This window comes from Hylobates moloch, unplaced genomic scaffold (genome assembly GCF_009828535.3).
Source record: "Hylobates moloch isolate HMO894 unplaced genomic scaffold, HMol_V3 SCAFFOLD_1, whole genome shotgun sequence".
NCBI lineage: Eukaryota > Metazoa > Chordata > Mammalia > Primates > Hylobatidae > Hylobates > Hylobates moloch.
In genome coordinates, this window is record NW_026652276.1 from 177,759,295 (window position 1) to 177,775,785 (window position 16,491).

Consider the following 16,491-nt stretch of genomic DNA (forward strand, 5'->3'; position numbering starts at 1 on the left):
CTTTGTCTCAGATTTCCTCAATATCTTTCTTAATGTTTTGTTTTAATTTTTAGGGACCTCAATATGCTATCAGATTCTGAAAATTCCCAGCATCTGGAACTTCATGAGCCACCAAAAGCTGGTAGGTAAAAGAAATCTAGTTTCAACTGTAAATAAAGAGGTAGAAATAGAAGTAGTTGCAGAGGCAGATGTAATTGTAGATGAAGATGTAGACATAAACACAGATATAGACAAATATAAAGTCATGGATAGATTTTTTTATGTATTTATATAATTATAAACAAAATCAAGGGCATTGTAGCTACCGTGTTAGCATTCTGGGGAAATACATATTTGCATGTTAGTCCCCTTAAACAAGTTCACGTAAAATCCTTGCTGCATGAGTTCACAGTTTTAATTCTTTAAATATGAATTCATCCTGTGAAAGTAATGCTTGGAGCCATTTCTTTTTGGTTTTACATAATTTTTAGAGCATACTTGATTCTTTTTAGAATAACTGGGTTTTTGAAAAAATTATTCCTGAACCCTTTCATTGCCTGTTTATAGTAAACAAAAATCAACATGTAATTTCATAAGTACATGATGAGATAGATTTAGCTCTTTCTTGAATAACAAATATAATCTACAAATTTGTGAAATCCATTGTAAGATTAAAAACATCACTTTTTCCTATGTTTAATAAATTTTTGTTGAGCACTTCCTACTCTGACAGCCACAATTCTAGTAGTCTGGGTTATTGTACTAAGCAGAATAGACCAAGCGCTATACGAATTTTAATACATTTGTAAATATACATAAACCCTTTAAAATTTTCCCCTTAGAAAATTTTCCTCTTAGAGAAAGAACTATGTAAAATTTAAGGAAGGGAAAACAGCTAATCATACAAATTAAGTTCCAATGGATAAAATAGGATATTGCATCATTCAAACAATTCTCTATGTAAAATATTAAAAACATTTTTCTGAAGATGCAACAGGAACTTCACTATTCCTCTGTAATTCAGCATTATGTCACTCTTCTCAGAGTCTTGTAGACTTCCTTAGAAATTGATACATAGAAGTGCAATAGAGTTCATTTCATTTTTAAAGTTTAGCTTATTTTATAGGTAATGTTTTACCTTTGTCACCTAGAACTCACATAGTTCCATGGTATTAAGTACCTATGAATTGGAGAAGTATGTAAATCTATTTCATTTTGTTGTAGTGGATAAGGCGAAATCCCCAGGGGTTGATCCTAAGCAGTTGGCAGCAGAACTCCAGAAGGTTTCACTACAGCAGTCACCGCTGGTTCTGTCATCAGTTGCTGAAAAAGGATCTCATGTTCATTCAGGTCCTACATCAGCAGGATCCAGTTCCGTTCCCAGCCCTGGGCAACCAGGGTCCCCCTCAGTGAGCAAAAAGAAGCACAGCAGCAGCAAGGTGAGGAGTGTTTGATGTGACCTCTGACCCACTTGTTTTCTAGCTCTTTATTCAGACTAGAGACAGAAAATAAAATATCATTTTCTAAAGTATTTTTCTTATGATTTCTCATTTCCAGATGATCTATCAAAACAAGAAACATTTTTTCTCTTCTGAGTACAAAACTGATCAAGATGTGTCAAGATGATGTATTTCTACATCTTTTAAATATTTCAGTAGTTATTATGAGGAACTTGAAACATGTCTCTGATACTTTATATTTTCTGGTTCTCTTTGTTGTTGCATGAATCTGAGATATGTATATAGAATATTAGCTTTGCATCTTTTTGGAACAAAAGGTACATATTACATTAGATTTTATAATTAAGTAAAAAGTAAAAAGGACACAGTGATAAAGAAAATTTAAGACAGTAACAAACAAGGAAAACCAGTAACATGTTATCACCACTTTGAACTTCATCCTCAATTCCATATTCAGAATTTTTTTATTGATGCAAATCTTCATTTGATACAAATGCTTCTAATGCTATTGTTTCAAAGTACCGGGGAATTTAAAAAAACATAAAATTATTTTTTAACCTTATAAAAAGCAGAGGAAATATAGACAATTTATAATTTCCCTCATAGATTTGATTCTTAAGAAAAACTATCCCTGTAGTTGACAAATACATGGGAAAAAGGTGTCCTTTTGTTTAAACATGAATAAAGGTTTGTCTTTATGTGGTGAGACATACGGGAAGGACAGGCTATATATGCTTAGGTCAAGTGGCCAGACATAAAAAATAAAGTTTGTTTTTTAACTATAAAAATACAGCAGATGTCACCAAAAAAAGAATCCTTTTATTCAGAAGCAAACAACAAAAGTAGGTTGACCCTAATCATTGCATCATAAAATGATTTGTTTGAAACTAAATATAGAAAAGCTTCATAAACAAAGTAATTTCAAGGGCAGTTAGACTGAATTTTAAAATAAATTTTAACACAACTACATTTTACCACAAGCAATTATGTGCTAATTTTGAATAATGACCTTATAGAGGCTCTATTTTGATAATCATTTAAAAATAATTCATAAACTAGCCAACTAAAATACCAACATAATTAATACTAAATTCTGTTTTGTAGATGTTTCTGTCATAAAAATATAATTTGAACATATTTGAAGACAACTTCTTTTTAAATTAAGCAATTAACCATCTCATGCAATATTGCTTAGATTTTTAAATTTTAAATTATTTTTAATTAACAAAACTTGTATATGTTTATACTGTACAGCACGATGTTTTAAAATATGTATACACTGTGGCCGGGCATGGTGGCTCATGCCTGTAATCCCAGCATTTTGGGAGGCCAAGGCAGGCAGAGCACTTGAGACCAGGAGTTTGAGACCACCCTAACCAACACAGTGAAACCCCATCTCTACCAAAAAATACAAAAATTAGCCAGGTGTGGTGGCACATGCCTGTAGTCCCAGCTACTCGGGAGGCTGAGGTGGGAGAATCACTTGAACATGGGAGGCGGAGTTGCAGTGAGCAGAGATCACACCACTGCACTCTAGCCTTGGGGACAGAGTGAGACTCTGTCTCCAAAAAAGAAAACATGAATTTGTTGTGGAATGGCTACATTGAGCTAATTAACATGGATTACCTCACTTATTTTTTGTGGTCCAAACACTTGGAATCTACTCTTCATTCCTCTGAAGTATTTGGCTTAAAAAAATTTTTTTTTAAAAAATTCACAATTTTGAAGAATATAATACATTTCTTCACAATTTTGAAGAATATAATACATTTACTATTAACTGTAGTCACCATGTTGTATAACAGAGCTTTTAACTTCCTCCTAAGAGAAGTTTGTACCCTTTGACCATCATTCCAATCCTTCCTTTTCTCTTAGCCCCGGTAACTACCATTCTTCTCTATGCTTCTATAAGTTCAACTTTGTTAGATTCCACATATGAGTGAGATAATGTGGCATTTATCTCTCTGTGCATGAATTATTCCACTTAACATAATGTCCTTCAGGTTTATCCATCTTGTTACAAATGACAGGACTTTCTTGTTTTTTAAGGCTAAATAGTATTCTGTTGTGTATATGTAACACATTTTCATTACCTAATCATTAATTGATAGACACTTAGGTTGGTACATATCTTGGCTATTGTGAATAATGCTGCAATGAACCTGAGAGTGTTGGCATCTCTGACATACTGATCTCGTTTCCTTTGGATATATGCTCAGCAGTGAGATTGCTGGATTATATGGTAGCTCTATTTTTTATTTTTTTGAGGATCCTCTATACTGTTTACCATTATGGATATATCAATTTACATTCCCACCAACAGTGTGCAAGGGTTCCCCTTCTCCACATTCTCACCATCACTCACTATCTTTTTTCTTTTGGATAACAGCCATTTTGACTGGGGTGAGTTGATATCTCATTGTGGTTTTAATTTGTATTTCTCTGATGATTAATGATGTTGATTTTTTTATATACCTCTTAGTCCTTTGTATGTCTTCTTCTGAGAAATGTCTATTGCAAATCTCTGCCCATTTTTAATTCAGGTTATTTGTTTTCCTACTGTTGAGTTGTTTGACTTTCTTGTATATTTTGGATATTAACACCCTGTCAAATGTATGGTTTGCAAATATTTTCTCACATTCTATAGGTTGTCTCTTCACTCTCTTGATTGAAACAATCAGCAGAAGCTGATTGGCTATGCAAAAGCTTTTTAGTTTGTTGTACTTCTATTTTTTATTTTTGCTTTTGTTGCCTGTGCTTTTGGAGTCATCTCCAAAAAATCTTTGCTCAGCCCAATGTCATAGAGCTTTTCCCTTATATTTCTCTCTAATAATTTTAAATTTTCAGGTCTTATATTTAAATATTTAATCTATTTTGAGATGATTCTTGTATATGGTGTGAGAGAAGGATCTAATTTTATTCCTATGCATGTGGATGTCCAGTTTTCTTGGTACCATTTATTAGAGAGACCTTTGCCTATTATGTGTTCTTAACATCTTTGCTGAAAGTCAATTGACTGTAAATGAATGTATTTATTTGGGAGTTATCTACTGTGTTCCATTCCATATGTCTGTCTGCTTTTATGCCATACCATTCTGCTTTGATTACTATAGCTTTGTAGTAGATTTTGAAATCAACTAGCATAATTCCTCTGGCTTTGTTCTTTTAGCTCAAAATTGTTTTGGCTATTAGGGTCTTTTGTGGCTGTAAATGAATTTTAGGATTGTTTTACAGTTCTATAAAAATTTCTTTGGAATTTCTTTGGAATTTTTATAGGGAAAGTGATTGAGTGGGTGATTCACTCTGGAAGGGAGCAGTGAGGTGCTGAGCATTCAGCAAAGAAGTAAAAGAAGGACTTTTCTACCTTCTGTGCTCCTTGGCAGTTCTTGTGTTAAACTAATCTTTTACTTGTTGAATGTATTTTAAACATTACTGTATAGATCTTTAAAACCTGTAAATACTTTAATTAAGTGCTTTAAACCCAAAGTGTTCATTTTCTTAAGTAATTGAAAATACTGCTGGTGTAAAATTACAGCTTCAAAGCAGGCTTACCAAAATGAAAAATAGATTTATGCATCTGTAAAATTAAATGTGTGTTGAGAACCGTAAGTAGACACCATTATTCTGAAGCAGCCAAATGGATAAAATATATTTTCCAAGCAGTTGCTCTGACCAAATAGAAACTAATTTCAGAAGGAAGCAGAAATGATAAATTATGTGAAAAATGTATCTATTAATGTAATATATGTTCTTTAATATTACAGCCTACCGATGCAACAAAGGTTGTCTCTCATCCAATTACGGGAGAAATTCAGGTATGAAGTTTTTTAAAAAGTCACCATTATATAACCTTTTTTGGTTGTTTTGCCACTGGTTTGTTGAAATTGTAAACACACTTAGGATTTTTCTTATTCTGTAATATATACAGAACTGAAAAGGAAAAATGCAATTTTATAGAATAGTATATTAATACAAATATATGTTTTATGAAGTCCAGTCGTAGCTATGTATTTCTATACTTTGAAATCTGCCTGATATCTTAGCAGTGTCGACATGTTTTGTGCCTCAGTTAGTTTATATTTGTCGAATGTATTTTAAACATGACAGACTGTCCTGGAAATTTCCTCTTTAAGAGTTTCATGAGTCTACTGGGTTTTTTTCTTCTTTTAATCAAAAATTGCTTTAAAAATTGCTGAATAGTTCTTGTAGAGAAGTATTTTTCATAGCATGAGTCATAACTGCTTTGTAACTTATAAAATTAATTTAATTAATTTTCATCAGGAAAATAAAATAAAAATAAAGAAAAATATATAAAAATAAAAAGATAATCATCTTTTTAAATTCTCTCTGTGTGTTTCGATATTCATATATTCCTGATTGCGGGTCATAGTAAAAATAAAACTTTAAAACCTGCACCTTAGGTGATACCAAAAAGTAATTTAGAGTAAATAAGAAATAGCATATAGAAAGAATTAACACTATAAAATAGTAACTAATTGAAAATAGTAGGTTCCAGATGAAAGAGAGTCTTAGCTGCATCTCTAATACATTCTAGAGGAAATGTTCACAAAAGACTTCACTAAGGTAACAGAAACTTGAATTAATTTGAAGATAAGCATAAAGAAAGGGAGATTATGTTCCTAGGAGAAGAAACAGTACAATTAAAGGTATTGTTGTCCGAGAGTTATGGTTGAAGAATCAGCTTTGAGAAATAGGTTAAGACTAAATTAAAAAGAAGCTTGAACACAGTCCTAGGAATGTTAGCCACTATGTAATATACCACGATCTCTATTTTGGAATAAGAGAGAGACTATTTGAAAAGAATGTGTGATAAAAATTCATATGGCAGTTACCTACAAGAAATATTATAAAGGGGAGGACATCGAGGCAAAGAAATCAATTAAGTGAACCCACTACAAAGCAAAAGTGGAGTGTGAGCGTGGAAATGGAGAAAATGTGCAGAAGGTTGACACATTAGTAAGAACAAACTAACAGTACTACCCTGATGACCTCTGTACTCCAGATCTGGCCGTTTCTCTGCTATTTCCAACTTCCAGAAAGCCTGTTTTTCACTGACTTGATCTTTCTTCATTTCACAAGCAGCAAAGAAAATGCTAGAATTTCTGATTCTTAATAGCCTTCTTTCTCTTTCCTACTTTTTTTAAACTTCTGTCCTTGGACTAGTATTTCTTTTGGACTGTGTTTTTTGTTTTTATTATTGTTATTTGTTCTAATTTTATTTTGCTTTTCCTTAAGGAGTAAGATGTAATTCTGTAGTTGAAATTTACCCTACTATTATTCCTTCTTAGTTTGGGGGATATTTTCTTAAGGCAGTGATTTCAATTTATTATTATTATTATTATTATTATTATTATTTTATTTTAGCAAAGACTCATTTCAAATGAAACCTTGTATAGACAACCAAACCACGAATCTATCAGCACTGGAGTCACTGTGATTGAAGATTGCTCGGGCATCCCATTCTCTCTCAAAGCTGACCCTGAGCAACTCTAGATGTTCCTTAAGGCCATACAGAGCAAATTTTGAAAAGCACTCTCTTCGGGTGGCCTGCAAGTTTTCATTTCAATAAGAAATGGTTTGGGTGCTTCATCACTTCAAAGTGGATTCTAAGGCTGGCAGAGAAAGGAGAGAGTGGGGAAGTGTTTCTCCTTAACTAAAGATCAGGAAGTTGTTTGAAATTTCAGTGGTATTAATTACAGGTTATTTTATATTCTGTATTTCAGTACCAGATTATAGCATACAGTTGCTGCATGATGGCATACAGTTCTAAACTTCCCCTTTCTCCTCTTCTTTAATGGTACTTTGCTTTCTTTTTCACTGTGCTTTTATTATGGTCAGGGACTCTAGTCTTTTCTGGATGGAGATAAGCAATTGAATATGTATTTTCTGACAGGAAACATAATAAGATCAAAATTATGCTAAAATGAGAATTTATTTTCATTATGAAGTTCTACAGGAAAGTATGACTCATCCGAGTTATCCTATTTTAAATATAAATGCAGCAGATCTGTTTTATATGGATTATTTTAAAAGTTAGTATTTTTCTGTATGGACTTGCCCTTTGAAATATGGATCCCTTCCCCTCTATTATTTAATAAACAAAAGTAACAAACAGAATTAAGGTTTATTCTAAATAATGCCAAAAGAGTCTTTCAATTGTAAAAGAAAAAAATGCTTAACTCAATTATATTGAATTATGCAGTTTTCTCAAATATTTGTTTGAATTATGTCTTTCAGTATTCAGCCACAATTGTGCAGCAGCCAATAAGCATCTATAAAGCAATGCCTCTTCTTTTTTCAGCTTCTAAAATTAAAAGAAAAAAAGATTATTCTAGTATCTCACTCTATTAGGAAAGCTGGTACTGAAAGGTATCTATAGGTTTAATATCAGATAATGTAATACAAAAAGAGGCAATAATCTGTGCATTCTTAAATATTTTTACATTTCAGTGCCGACAGCTTTATCTTTAAATAACAGTTCCACCCCGCTGCTAATTATTTGGCAAAATGCAAATAATACTTTATAATAATTTACCAATTAGTTAATTTCTTTTCAAAATTCTAGGAATTGTTGTTAATAAACATTAACAACATTTACTATTTTCCTAAGAGTAGCAATTTAATTAAAAATTATAACCAGCCTTCTACCATATGATTTTCCTTCTAAATAAACTTTAAACAGGCCAGGTCTTTTCACCGTGGAAAGAATGAGCAGCATGTTTGCTGGGAATTAAAATATGCCTGGGAGCTCTCAATTAAATTAGACATTAACTGGTCTGTTTGGTTTCAAATAAAATGAAAATGAAAGTTGATGCTTCTTATAAGAATTTTCTTAAAAAACAGCAAATATTGAATGATAATGTATAACATGCTTTTAAAAACTTATGGAATATTTTTCTGTCTCCTAAAGCTTCAAATTAACTATGATCTTGGAAATCTCATAATACATATTCTCCAAGCAAGAAATCTTGTTCCTCGAGACAACAATGGTTATTCTGACCCTTTTGTGAAAGTGTACCTTCTTCCAGGGAGAGGGTAAGTAAAATGAAGTATTTCATCTCATGTTTTAAAACAATAGTACAGTGTTTTCTACTCTTTAATTTCAACACCTCATTTTAATTGACTTTATTATCTTTTCCTTACTTTCCTCCACACGTCATATTTATTTATTTCCAATTAGTAGATAAGGTGGAATTAAAAACTTGTAATTAAGCCTTACAGGGTTCTAGAAGGACAGTGATCATAATGAAACCAGCCTCCATGAGAGCAAATCAGCCTTTCAATTCTGGAAACCACTCCTGTGATGAACTATCAGATTTACTATGAAATCATTTAAGGAATTATTTGTGTCAAAGTTAAAGAATTGGCTTACCTTTCCAAATTTATCTGAGAAATCGATATTCAAGGACTTACAAGTTACTGTTTATTTTTATAGGACATGTGTATTTTCCAATATGTTAGTGTTGATTAAGTGGCTTCCTGATGTATCCTTACTTACATGCATATTTCCAAATCACTGATTTAAAAATTATAAAATAACACAAAGTGATATTTGAAGTATTGACTTTGGTAAATAAATAAAAAATATCTCTTTGATTCTCATGTGTGTGATATATAAATTGTTGATATAAGCAAGTGTTCTTTGAAGATATTTAACTTTCACATAATGCAAATTGCTGTGTTCTGGTATATAAGTCAGTATTCAAGGATGGTTTCAAAGCACTGATTTGAACCCTACAAATTATTATCCTTCACTTGAACAATTCATATCAGCCAAATTAGCAAAATGGAAACAAGATCAACAAATGGAGGTAAAATAAAAAGAACTTTGAGTTGGTAATTTAAAGAAACTGGTTTTATTTTTTATTCATTTTCCTTTTAATTTGTGGAGTGAGATTTGAATTTTCCTTTTAATTTGGAAATTTTCCATTGTGGTACACAAGTAGAAGGAATAATTTGACCCACCATGTACCCATCACTCAGCCTCAACAGTTATCACTTAGTGACCAATCATGTTTCATTTTTCCTCATACACTCCCTTAATCTAGATTATTTTGAAGTAAATCCCAGCTATTATAATTATTTCTGCAAATATTTTAGTATATATTTCTGAAAAATAAAACTCATTTAAAAATAGCCTTAATACCTTGTATAAGCACAATTTTAAATTTTTCAAATAATTCTTTGGTTGTCTCATAATATTTTCCTAGTTGGTTTGATGATCTAATTGATACTTACAGAATATACTACCCATCAATAGCAAATTACATATTCCCTTCAAGTACACATGGAGTGTTCACCAAAATAGACTATTTTCTAGGACATAAAATAATCTGTGGCAAATTTAAAAGTATTATAATTATATGAAGTGTATTCTTTTACCATAGTTGGTTTGTTTAAACAGGATTCAAATTAGAGCTATACACTGCACTTGAATCTGCTGCTTAGTATTTATATCACCAAAGGCAGATCACCAATTTCTTTGAGATTCAGTATTCTTGTCAACCCTGAGAGCCAAGGTAGGCAGAATCATCATTTTTAACTTGTCAGGAGAACCAAATTAGATAATACTCAGAAAAGAGTTTTTAAATTGCCAGGTGCTATATCAAAGTTAGTTCATAGCTTCTAATTGCATCCTTCTCAATAATTTTATTTTAAAAATTTGGAATTGTTGGTATGGTTGCTCTAGTTTTACTTTATTGAACATTTTGAAAAACCAGTAATTTTATGTAGAGATTACCAATAGTCACATAGTACAGGAAAAGGTAGTTTTTGTTTTATGTTAATTCATTTATATCTATATATAGTAGTTGTAACTATAATTTGGCAATATCTTTTAGAGTCTAACAACAAAAACAAACTGATAACTTTATTCTGCCTTTGATTTGAGTCATTAGACCTTCAGTGTTATTTATGACAATATTATGATACAAGGGGAAATCACTGCCAAGGATTTGTCTGTAATTAGCATTTGCAAATGAAAGAATGAAAATAAAGCATTGTTGTTTATATTCTATATTCTCTAATGATATCCTGGAATATCATCTTTTACACAATATGGGAGTATCTATCTTTTATTTATTACAGGATACGTGTCAATTAGAATGTTACAAACTTAAAGAACCAGGAAGGACAGGCAGGTAACATGAATCTGTCAGTCCATTCTGGGGTAAGCAACAAGGAATGGTGGGAACCATGGTGAAATGGAGAATGCCCATGGTTCCCACCATTGGCATTCTCCAGTGCCCCACCTAAAGCTATCCTCATGCGATTTGTCAAACAAAACATCCCTGCTTGGTGAGGTTTGGCTCAAAGGCAGCTAATAAGCTACTCCTATTCAATTCCTGGGTCTTTCTTTCAATTACACTCCTAATTTATTAGACAAGCAAAGGCCTTGGGATGTATTATACTTGCAAGGTATTGTTTTCACTGTAGTTCTAGCATTTTCTGCCTCATGTCATTTATATGTTATGGGATAGCTCCTCTAGTTATTATTTTCATATTTTCTTTCTTATTTCTCTTCCTAACTATTTTCTTCCTGTCTTTTCTACTTTCCTGTTTTACCCCTTCACTCTCGCTCTTGGAATCAATGCAGTCAAGTCATGGTTGTCCAGAATGCAAGGTAGAGTTGTTTCTCTTTCAGTGTCAAGCTATGCTGTTATGTCTTGAATTATACTTTTTGCATTTTTATGTACATTCACTGGCACTTCAACATGGACTGTAACATATTTTTCTACATGTTTGTATCTATTGAATCAGCACTACAACAAATTGTTCTGAGCATATTTCTAAATAGCTTTAGCAGATGTGTGCAATAGAACACAGAAAAGTAGAAAATATTAAAAACATAGGAACAATGAATAAAATATTATTACCATGAAATTAGACATAACTAAAGTCTCATTTATAATCTATTCACTAAAACTCATTTAGCTTCTCACATAATAATCACGACTTAAGTTCTCGAGTCTTCTATTAAAATAAAAATATCTATAGTCATTTTTCAAAAGTAGTTAATGGGTCTTCTGGATGTCCAATGCAGGTGTTTATCCCATTGGGTGCGGTGGCTCACGCCTGTAATCCCAGGACTTTGGGAGGCCGAGGTGGGCGAATCACGAGGTCAGGAGATCGAGACCATCCTGGCTAACACAGTGAAACCCCGTCTCTACTAAAAATACAAAAAATTAGCCAGGCATGGTGGCGGGCACATATAGTCCCAGCTACTCGGGAGGCTGAGGCAGGAAAATAGCATGAACCTGGGATGTGGAGCTTGCAGTGAGCCGAGATCGCACCACTGCACTCCAGCCTCAAAAAAAAAAAAAAAAAAAAAAGATAATAGATGTTTGAACTTGGTCCCTCACATGAACCTAATGTTGAAACATTTTCATTCCTTTATAACTTCTGCCCACAAAATTTCTGCTATGCAATGTAGGATTGCCATAATTGGCTTGCTGTAGTATATTAGCAATAAGATAATCTTCCTTTGTTCCCAATAGTAGGAGTGTTTTCTAATACAGCTCATAACAAGTTGCATCATTACACTGTCAACTAAGGCAATTCTTAGTACATAGCCAAAAGCATTATTTTGCACATCTCTCATTGCATTATAAATTAAATGTGTCATTTAGTTGGGAAGGCAAATCATGTATGGTCTGTAGCAACAGGGTGATGAGGATTTTAATCCCACCCAGATTATTAATGGTATAGCATTCATTTTTGTCTATGACTTAAAATTTCACATATTTACCACTAATGAGCTGTTTCCCAAATGAGGCTGTTTCTGATTTTTAAAAGCATAAATATGTAAATATTTCAAACAATAGGATTAGTTACCACAGCCTTGCTATTGCCCAGAAATTTTTTGTTTCTTTACAGCCACATAATTATGGCAAACAATGTAATTGACACTGTGATAGATTCCTTGTTATGGCTGGTTCTCTCATCACAGAACACAATCCAGGTCTCTCAGGCTGATATGCAAAATTAGTTTTGTTTCAAAGAAATAGCGTTATTTTTAGAACAGATATTATTAATCACATTATTCAGAATCTCCCTATCTTTTATATATTGAAACTTGGGGAAAATTATCAAAATGATAGAGATTGTATTTAACTTAGAAAAGAGAGAATATTTTATAAATTATAAATAATAGCATGTCTTAGATAACTATTTAAAAGTTCTAGAAGTTACTTTCTTATGTCTTTCATCTAGAAATCACTTTCACCATGTCTTTGAGAATTGTCAGTGTAAGAGGGAATTATGTTGACGAGGTACTGACATTGTAAGTTAGACTATGGAAGCCAATTTGTGAGGTCCTTAAGAACTTGCATTTGAATTTTAGCCCTGTCACTTAGAAGCTGTAAGATTTCTCTAAAACTATTTTCTCTTCTGCAAAATAGGAATAATAACAGCTCCCTTCCCAGGCCTTCTGTGAAATACATGAAATAAATACATCAAAAGTGATAAGCATAATGTCTGGAACATAATAAGCTTTCAATCAATGGTAGTTGTTATTGTTATTGCTAGCAATGTGTATCATACATTTTATGTGACCAATGGTTGGTTATCTCTGCAACAAAAAGGTGCAGAATGCTTGAGCTACTGAATTATACTAAATTATTTAAAAATACTATATAGAAAATTAAACAACTTTTCTTTAATAATAAAATGTAATACATCTTTCATTCTTAAATTAAAAAAAAAAAGTCCTGTTAACTAGCTAAAAAGTACACTGATTTGGTTTCCTTGTCTCCTTTATTTTTTTCTTCCCACCCTCTGATCAATATACTCAAACTCTGAAGGGCAAAATGTCAGGCAAGATAAGGTGAGAGAATGACAAGGAAAGGTCTGGGCCGTGCATGAACTCAATACTTGCTGTTGGATAATTAAGAAATAGAAATGAGCATATATGAAGGGCCTCCTTCTGGTTTTCTCTCATCACACTGTTGAGCAAAGTGAAAATATTTTCTCATTACTGAGATTTTGTTATGAATATAATTATTTTTAGCTATCATTATACCTGCAAGCCCAATTCCTGACTGGACCTTTCTCTAAACAGTATTGGTAGCCTATCAAACTATTTCCTCTGGGACCTATGGAAGGCGGGTACAGGTGTTGTGTGTATTTACAATATGCTGTCCAAAATTTATTTTACTTCAGTAGGTTTTAAAGGAAAAAAAAAATACAAGCATGTTCTAAGGATCACTGAACATTTACTTAGCACAGACTATGTGTCAGACACTGTGCCAGGTGCAGGGGTTACAATTGACAATGTAGCCATAGTCTCTGCCATCAGAGAGCAAAGAGGAAAATAAAATGATAGACAATAAGCACACCATTGCACTATTAAACAGAGCTTACAAAATGGGATGCAGGTTGTACTTTTTCTAAATTAAGAGAAATAACCTCAGAGGAGTAATTTTGAAAAACTGTGTGTGTGTGTGTGTGTGTGTGTCTGTGTGTGTGTGTGTCTGTGTGTGTGTGTGTGTATATAGTAAGTTTAGTAAAGGAAAACCAGATAAAACATTAAAAATGAATACTTTCAATGTTTTAGAAAATTTTATAAAAGTAGATACACCAAAGAAGCCTTCAAATTTCATTATTTTTTCTCAGTTTTTCTTTTGAAATTAAAAAACATGTACATGGAAACTGTTTTCCTGCTGGTCTTGAGTAGAATAATTGAATTTCAAAATTTTTTTCAGACAGCCTTTAAAGTATATATACCTATGCATGACAAAATGACCAATAAAAACAAATAAAAAAATAAACTACCAGCACTTTGGGAGCCCAAGGACGGCGGATCATGGGGTCAGGAGATTAAGACCATCCTGGCTAACACGGTGAAACCCCGTCTCTACTAAAAATACAAAAAAAAAATTAGCCGGGCGTGGTGGTGGGTGCCTGTAGTCCCAGCTACTCAGGAGGCTGAGACAAGAGAATGGCGTGAACCCAGGAGGCGGAGCTTACAGTGAGTCAAGATTGCACTGCACTCCAGCCTGAGCAACAGAGCAAGACTCCATCTCAAAAAATAAATAAACAAACCAACAAACAAGGCAAAACTTCAAGAGGGTGAAGTTTTAGATATTTTTTGATAAGCACCATGTCCCATCTTTGTGTATTGACCTTTTTATTTTCCCTTATTAATAAACTTCTTTAATTATTAGATATAATTGTCCTAATTGTCCTAATGTTAAATCATTAATGTAATCTTCCCACAAGAGAATATAGTGTGTTTACTAGACAAGAAAGGAAAGGGAGGATGAAATCCACTTATTTCTCAGCCCGACTTTATGCTCGCATTTAAGAATACCCCTGTTTACCTGCCTACCTTTGACTTGTAAGTCCACAGATTTAGATATGACTGTTTTGTGTACAGTTTTAAATTGTGTTAGGTGGCAACACAGTTCATTGAAATTGTGTATGATATTATCAGAGCATGGTAGTTATAAAACAAGTGTTATTGAAGAATGGCTTTGTGTAACCAGCTCTGCATGTCAGGAAATGCAAGGGCAAAAAATACTGCAAAGGCTTCATTGGTGTTTAGGAGCAAGCTGTTTTTACTTTCATTAATTCTAAAGGCAATGGATGTTTTAGGTCTGGAGAGAATTGGAGAATCAAACTCATTACTATGATTAAGATACTCTATTAAAATGAACATTATAACTTTTGTCCAATCAGTTTAGGTTATTTCTAAATGTATCTGGTCAAACATCAGTATCTGTAATAAGCAGGCCTAATTGTTCCACAACACTCACTTAGGATGTACCATTCAGAACTTCCCTAGGCAACTCTAAAGAAGGCCTAACTTGTTCATGATGTTTATAATGTGTGTCTACACACATTATACATAATTTATATTATATGTATAAAAATTGTATATTTAAATTGAGATGGAGAATTTTAGATTATAAAGAAGACAAACTAGATACTTCAGGTAGTGAAGCCTGCAATTAATAAAATAGACGGATGTCACATTTTATGATGGGCCTAATCAATTGAGTTCAGATAACATTTATTTAAAAGCAAGAGATCAAATTACCTATGTTTGGATCCTGGTCCTACAAGTTAATAACTATGCAACTTTGACAATATGCCTTAATTTTTCTGAGCTTCAAGTTTTCTCACCTATAAAATGGAATAAGAAGTAACACCTGTATAATAGGGTTAATATGAGTATTACATGAGTTAACACACGAAAAGCACTTAGAACTTTACCAGAGGAAAAAGTAGGCATTTAATAAATGTTAGTTATGATTTTAATATGCTTACTTTTAAAAATGCTTTTCATGCATGAATTAAATATATACTCATATGTCAATACAATTAAGGGTTTTTTAGAGATGTACAATTCCTGATACAAAGTTGGCATTCAATAATTTTTGCTAGGTGTATAAGTGAAAAAAAGGCTAAATGTGGATTTGAAAAATTTGAATAACAATTATTCACATGGATGGATTAAGAAAAGGTAGTGACTGATAAATCCCTTCAAAGATATTTTAATACTACTGCAGACTATTTTAGTATATATTGGCAGACCCAGAATTTTAGTGATAGTACATGGGTTTGCATTTGATATTAACTCCCATCTTGTTAAACAAATTGTATATTTTTTAGAAGTTAAAAAACATAATTTTATTACTGTTCAGTATATTATAAATCTTAATTTGGTTTCCATAACCCACCACCTTGATAAGTAAGTCCAAAACAGAGGCTTTAAAACTTATACTACCATGTGTTTGTTTCCTATGTATATTCACCTATGAGAATAGCCGTGATTCTAAAGTAGCAATCCAAGTTTACTATTAACTTAAAAGTAGTCACTAATTCTTCCTATGTCACTATCAAATTAAAGTTATTAACTCTATGTATTAATTTCTATGTGTTATTTCTATGTAGACACTTTTTTGTAGACACTAATTCTATCACCATCAAATTAAGTCATTAGTTCTATGTCACCATCAAAAAAAGAATCCAAAACTAAATTTAAAGCAACATATCTTACTAAAAATTTTTGAATTTTTCACTATAAAAT

The 16,491-nt window shown here is 32.3% G+C and overlaps 1 protein-coding gene across 8 annotated transcripts in view; it reads left to right on the plus strand.

The window, feature by feature from the left end:
- Positions 1-16,491, plus strand: part of PCLO (piccolo presynaptic cytomatrix protein) — a 402,967-nt gene that overhangs the window by 315,356 nt on the left and 71,120 nt on the right. For 5 of the 8 annotated variants that reach the window (XM_032761204.2, XM_032761205.2, XM_032761206.2 and 2 more), the window contains exons 12-16: positions 54-121; positions 1,204-1,418; positions 5,204-5,254; positions 8,371-8,495; positions 11,056-11,082. In XM_032761204.2, the coding sequence (XP_032617095.1) occupies positions 54-121; positions 1,204-1,418; positions 5,204-5,254; positions 8,371-8,495; positions 11,056-11,082 (486 nt within the window). Of the gene's footprint in view, positions 1-53; positions 122-1,203; positions 1,419-1,536; positions 1,757-5,203; positions 5,255-8,370; positions 8,496-11,055; positions 11,083-16,491 lie in introns of those variants that run through there. The other 3 variants (XR_004371190.2, XM_032761209.2, XM_058425245.1) reach the window with 3 other exon arrangements.